Source organism: Erpetoichthys calabaricus, chromosome 4 (genome assembly GCF_900747795.2).
Source record: "Erpetoichthys calabaricus chromosome 4, fErpCal1.3, whole genome shotgun sequence".
NCBI classification, from domain to species: domain Eukaryota; kingdom Metazoa; phylum Chordata; class Cladistia; order Polypteriformes; family Polypteridae; genus Erpetoichthys; species Erpetoichthys calabaricus.
Window position 1 is genome coordinate 130,018,966 of NC_041397.2, and position 6,844 is coordinate 130,025,809.

The 6,844-nt window shown below is 40.3% G+C and overlaps 1 protein-coding gene across 1 annotated transcript; it reads right to left on the reverse strand.

Moving 5' to 3' along the window:
* Positions 1-3,694: 3,694 nt before the first annotated feature.
* On the reverse strand, positions 3,695-5,379 carry LOC114650261 (mid1-interacting protein 1-B-like). Its single transcript, XM_028799787.2, has one exon. The coding sequence runs from the start codon at positions 4,877-4,879 to the stop codon at positions 4,418-4,420; it is 462 nt and encodes a 153-aa protein (XP_028655620.1). The 5' UTR covers positions 4,880-5,379; the 3' UTR covers positions 3,695-4,417.
* Between the last annotated feature and the right edge of the window lie 1,465 nt (positions 5,380-6,844).

Here is a 6,844-nt window from a genome sequence, read left to right on the forward strand (position 1 = left end):
ATTTGGAAGGTGCTACTCCACTACTAAAATCTATTGACCTGGGTGTGTGGTCACCAGGAAGTTTCTGGAAGGATCTTGGTTTGGAACAGCGTAAGATGCAGAGGACAGAAAGATATGGAAGAAGATGATCCGCTGTGGCAACCCCTAACAGGAGCAGCCAAAAGAAGAAGAAGAATGGAGCTGGGGAACATGAGGGCATAAGAGGTTACCACTAACCCCACATAAATGTAGACAGGTGGAACCAGTAGTATGAATGTGCAGGGAGGTAGTACATTAAAGTTTGTAGAACTGGCATAAATGGAACCGTGAAAAATTGAGCTGGTAACAGCAGTACTGGAAGACCACCAAGGAAGAAGACTGCAGTTTCAGCCAATGAATAAGCCTTAGGAAGCAATATTTCTTCTGTCTCTAGAAACTTAAAAAAAAAAACACTTTAGTTTTGCAATTAGGAAATCGCATGATAAAATTGTTTTAGGAGCAATTTTGAAAAACTGTATGAAATGAAACTTACCTGTTTTGCTCATCACTTTTTCCAACTTTATAATAAGTCACAAATATTATCTCATCATTCTTATATGATGGAGCTAGAAAAATTGAAGAGCTCCTACTTAAGCAAGTTACTGAAAATCAGAAGGGACAGCCAGATCTGCTTGCACACTGATAAGACCTGCACCACCCACTGTATACTGATTCCCAGACGTGTGACACTTGTTCTCAGTTGTTTTCTCTATATGGTCAAAAATATGAAAAAAGTACAGTGGTTGTACAGTGGTACATTTTTTCTCCATTTATAGTGAGGATTACTTAGAAGCTGAACAAAAAGTGAAAATGTTTAATAATCTGTTAACACCTTACAATGACTTTCATCATTTGCATTTGTAAACCTTTACTATGGATAGTTTCAGTTTGAGATTTGGCACTGAATAAAGATCTGCAACTATCCATCCATCCATCCATTTTCCAACCCGTGAATCCAAACACAGGGTCACGGGGGTCTGCTGGAGCCAATCCCAGCCAACACAGGGCAGGAACCAATCCCGGGCAGGGTGCCAACCCACCGCAGGACACACACACAAACACACCCACACACTAGGGCCAATTTAGAATTGCCAATCCACCTAACCTGCATGTCTTTGGACTGTGGGAGGAAACCGGAGCTCCCGGAGGAAACCCACACAGACACAGGGAGAACATACAAACTACATATACACGCAGGGAGGACCCGGGAAGCGAACCCAGGTCCCCCAACTGCGAGGCAGCAGTGCTACCCACTGCGCCACCATGCCGCCCGATCTGCAACTAATGAATAAATAATAAGTAAAGATGTAAAGCCTTACATGATGGTTGTTAATGACTGATTAATTAAAATTATTATATTGACACATAACTATTTGAACTACATAGATTAATATAATGATTAACTGATTATCAGTTTAATAGCTTTCATTGATAGTCATTATTAAGTGATAATTTTGTAACTAATTCCTTGTGAACTATCGACATTTGAGTTTCAAATGGAACATGGACACATTTAATTAATACAACACAAGTGGATATCTAGAGAGTATTAATGGAAACCAGAAGTGTACCAATGGTCACCCTGATAAAATATCACCTACTCAGAATACAGTGTCTAGTTAGTAAAGAAGGTCATTTGAAAAGCATGTTTTTCTCTTCCAATGTACAGGACCCATCTTACTAAATTAGCTGGTTAGCATCCCAATGGGGCAACATGACTAAAATAATTCTTGATTGTCATGTGCACTCTGACACACCTTTGCTCTTGATAGGTATTTCAAAGAAGGAAAAACCTAGACGAGACACCAGTATACTACATGGCACACTCACATGCAAGCACCTAATACATAGTTAAAAAAACTAGAAAACCAGGGTAACAACCTAGAAGACACGGGGAGAACATGTAAAAATCTTAACCCAGGACTCCAGTATTCTTAATTATTGTAAGTAGGATGGAATATGACTTTAATGTTGTTGCTAATTATTCCTCTTTTCATTTTTATACCTACTTTTTTCCAATACAGGACTGAAGGAATTCACAGCTCATCCTTGGGGAAACAGGACTCTGAATGATATGGCAAACTGAAACTCACACCCACTGCCCCACACACAGGCACCAATTTAAAAGTTGGAGGAAACAGTGTAACTGAAGAATTGCCACTCAAGCTTAAGGAGTATGCTCAACGTTCAGACTATGATGGTGCTGGGTAATGAAGTCATCCTCCTTGAGTACTGATGCAGAAGTGCTGATGACTGTACCATAATGCGACACTTTAAACTTTAAAATACAAAGAATCTTAATAGGATTTCTTACTACACCTTGCTTCTCTTTTATATCAGATAATTAGTAAATGTTTCTTTTCAAGACAATCAACACATATAAATGATTCTTACAAAGCATACTGTTCACTATTGTTGATGTCAGGTCACTTCCAAGTTCATTTACAAAGTGGTTCTTCCTAGAAGAACCTGTGGCTGAAGGTTTTTGTTGCCCCCAGCCTACCAACATGAAGCTACCTTGAGCATGTGGTGGAGCCTCTTGTCAAGTTTTTGCACTTGCATACGTATTCCTGCATTTAACAGGGTTACTTTCCAAATACTGACACAGATTTGTCTTATTTTTCAGATCACAACTGCATTTATACCATTAATTTTTGGTCAGTTTGCATTTATGCTGAAAGTTCCAAAATACATGTGTGAATTACAGGTATTTGTTACTAATGCATTTTTTGAACCTTTATATTTGTTCACATGGGTTAAGGTGATTGAGTCTCCATTCTGGTTACAGCAGGTGCAATACAGGAACCAAAACTGGCCTGGACTACAGTTCATTGTAAGGTACACGCAAGAAAACCCCTCACACTTCCATACATCAGGTCAGTTTAGAATCAGTGATTAAAAATATCACTAACCAATAATCCATTATGAAACAAGGGGTTCATTTCCAGGTCTGAATGTTAAAACTTGATGCCTTTCACGAAGGAGACTACACGCATCCCTGTTTGAATGTCTAGTAATACCGCAGGCTTTATTTTTGTACATATTACTTTATTATAACATCCTCAAGCTTATTAAATCCAATTTAGGGTCATGGGGACCGGCGTCTATTCCAGCGTAATTGGGCACAGGGCAGGACTAGGATGGAAGTCCATCACAGAGCCCAGATACCCACACAGTGCCAGTTTTGAACTGTCAGTTAACCTAAACAGCACAATTTTGTTTTGTTTTTTCCACCTCAACAGAGTACTCACAGAAATGCCAATGCAGACCCAAAGAGAGCATAAAAACTTCACATGGATACTGACTTGGTGCTGGCTATGAATCCATAAATCCAGATCCAGGAACTCAGTTTTAAACATTTTTGGCAAGTTGTTAAGAAAAATAATTTCACACGGATCCAGATGCAAAGTAAACACAGCTTTTAAAATGATAATTGCCATTTGCTTTTAGATGTTAGTCCCTACCAACTGTGAAACCACAAAGAATGATTCAACTTCTTACCAGTTCACTATCTCACATCCATCAACCCATGAAATTTTATACTTTTTCAGTCTCATTACAACAGAACTCATGTTTAAGTATTTCAGGGTAGGCATATGTTAAATAACTGAAAGAGCTACATGGCAAGACATGCAAATAAATAAACATTCAAACTGTACTGAAGAAGAAAGTCAAGTTGCCAAGAGAATTATACATTTTATTATTTTCTGTACAATATATTGATTTTAATATTCTCTAGCATGTAAAAAAGGTTTTAAGAAAATTACACTTAAAATAATCCCCACTATGATACAATCAGATATGGAATCTGTCAAGACTATTATTAATCAGAAAATAGAATTATCATTCAGTTCCATAACGTTCATGACTTAAATAGTGGTGTCATTGGCTTTTTGAAATCAAACAGCCTCGTCATTTTAGTACTACCACAGCACTCCTTCTTATCTGTAAATCTCAATGGATCATCATGGCCGGGAATCAAGTTTTCTCAAATTATTTGGGTTAGTCGATAAAGATCGTAAACAAACAGAAAAACACAACATTCTCTCTCTTATCTTTCACCACACAGAAAATAAATATGCAGTGATTTTTGTGCGTTTTTCAGTTTCCTGCTCTTTCACAAAAATGACAGCTCGTGTGATACCGGGAGGAGCACAACTATACTGGTAATAGTGCAAATAAATTAAAAAGGGAGGCCGTCAGCGCCCGCTGACCACGCCTTACCCAAACCGTTTTAATGTAACAGCAGCTTTTGAGATACTAAAATGAGGATTCGTGTACTTCGATTATATCTTCGCAGAATTCGATTTTTTTTTTTTTTTTTTGCAGAGGTAATGTACGGTTCTCTACCTACAGCACACTATGATGTCGCGCAGCACACGATGGTTGACTGCGGTTGTCAGTGTCCCCAGCCTCCGATTCCGATCTCCTGCTTGTAGCGATTCGTCAGGGTGTTGGCCTTGCGCGTCAGCTTTGACAGCACGCTGTGCAGTCCGTTCAGGTGGAAGTGGAAGAGCTTCTCCAGATTCTCGTCCCCTTCGTCGCCCTCCAGCCCCAGCTTATCCTTCTTGCGCTCGTCTCCCTGCAGGACGCCCCACTCGATGTCGTTGCGGATGGACTTGAGCAGCACGTAATTGCTGTACATGTCCCGTTCAGAGGCGGAGGAGGAAAAGAAGTTGGCCGCTCCACCGTTGCTCACAGGGTTGTTCACCTCATCTTTTCCTTCATACTCCAAAGGCACGTCTCTCAGAAGACTCGGCACCATGACAATTTGGTCCATATTGTTCACCGCTCCGATGAACCTGTTCATTGCATTGAGGAGCGAATGTTTTTGGTTGTGGGATTCTGAGATCTGCATCATTTTGCCTTACTCTCTGTGGAGGTAGAAGATGTGGAGTAGCTTTCGTCTCGCGATCACGACCCAGCTCCTGACAGCACAGCCCTTCCTGTCTTTATCAGTGCCTCGGGGAGAGTAGCTGAAGCAAATGTCCGGAATTCAGTTAGTGTGCTCGGTCGCTTTTGCCACCTTGCAGACACCACTCATGTTTTATTACTCCTTACGGCAGTTTCCATCAAAATGCCCAGCATGGGGCAGCGCTTCTTAAGACTGAAGAGGGTGGTGGAGGATGAGAAGACAAGGGAAAGCCCAAAACGTGCGTCTGTCTATCCAGAAGAATAAAAAAACGAATCGTGCGATGTGTAAAGTGCTTCAGATTAGCTGCCTGTAGCGGTGGATCCGGCCCGATGCAAGCAGGTGCGCTTAAAGATCTTTCTAGCGCCTTCTCTACCACCCTTCCATCGAAGCCGGATACAAATGACCTGAAGTAACACGCAAGGCCGATTAGTCTCTCTCTCTTTCTTATCCCCCGTTTCGATGGCCCCGCCCCCGTCTAGTAACGAAATCCGCCGAGCCCTGTACATACAGCCCGCCGCGCACACAAAGCCTGTCGTTAGGGTGTTACGTTTCAGACTCGCCGCCCTCCCCACTCCGTCCCTAGAATCAGCCCATTCTGCAGTACTCGAAAACTGCCTCACTGGCACGGCTTTCGATATGAGAACAATGTGGAATACAAATGACAGGGGATAATACAATGAATACACCCCGGATCTTTAATGGGGTACCCTAAAAATTCGAATGGGTCAAACAGGAAGTCGTTTGTGAAATAAGGAGTTCCCGACATTCCGACTGCATAATGAATTAAGTGGGTTGTAATTGTCAACACGATTTCAACACAGATCTTAAAAGGATATTTTGCTTACCCCTTTTACAGTAATAGATGAGTTGACTTTTTTTTTATACCAGGTGTATATTATGCACTGCCTTTTTAAATCAGATCCAATAATTTCCAGTTCTGTATTTTCTTCACCTCCTCTGCCAGCACACCTTCAATTAGCCAAATTAGATATGCTAATGGTGGATTTCAACAAACCCATTGTGGTACTTTTAGGAAGGATTGGAAACCTTGCTCAGATCAACGGTTGCAATCACCACTTTATTACCATCACACCCTCAATGTGAGTCAAATCCCAAATTATAATACAGCTCTACATTTTAGGTTATATCTTTGCATCCAGTCTGTGAATTCATACATAATCTACACTAGTGAATTTAGAAAAAGAATATGTAAATTCTGTTACTTTGGTCTACACGACTATAATCATTTTCTAACAACTTTTTAACATTTCAATGCGCAATTTTAACAAGTTTGAGTTGATTTGGCACAAGTGCGAAAGACTAAAAACACCTGCTCTTTTAGGCCACCCTAATTCTGGCCTACAGACATGTGACGTATTCATTTTCAAACCTGTCCTCATCAAGATTGCTGCCTTTTATACAGCTCCATCATCAAACTTAATAGTTCTATCATTCTCTCCCTATATCCATTACAAACAGGACTGCACAGAGTCAAGGCCACTCAGAGTAACATCAACATGAGATGTCACTACTTGATAAAGTATATTATTTAGTTTAGGTTTAGGCCAAGAAAAGACTTCCTAAAAATGCTGATAAGAATGTGAGTAGAACATGCAAAATTCAAGCAGAAAGCAAGCAGCGAGGAGTTAATGCTACTCTATTTACCATCTAATACTTATTTGTCTTCTGTAAAAATATGGATATTCCATAAATGAGGCACACGCTACAGAGGCAAAATGTCTTCAAACTTTTCCTTAGAGATATACTTGTTACATATGCATAATAATTGCTGTTTGATTTCTTGTTAATCTGGAGCAACACAGGCTCTGGCCCCCCTTTGACACTGAATTGGATAGATTTTTTTAATCCTTTGGAAAAACAATTAATGCTGTACCAATAATGCTGCATGTG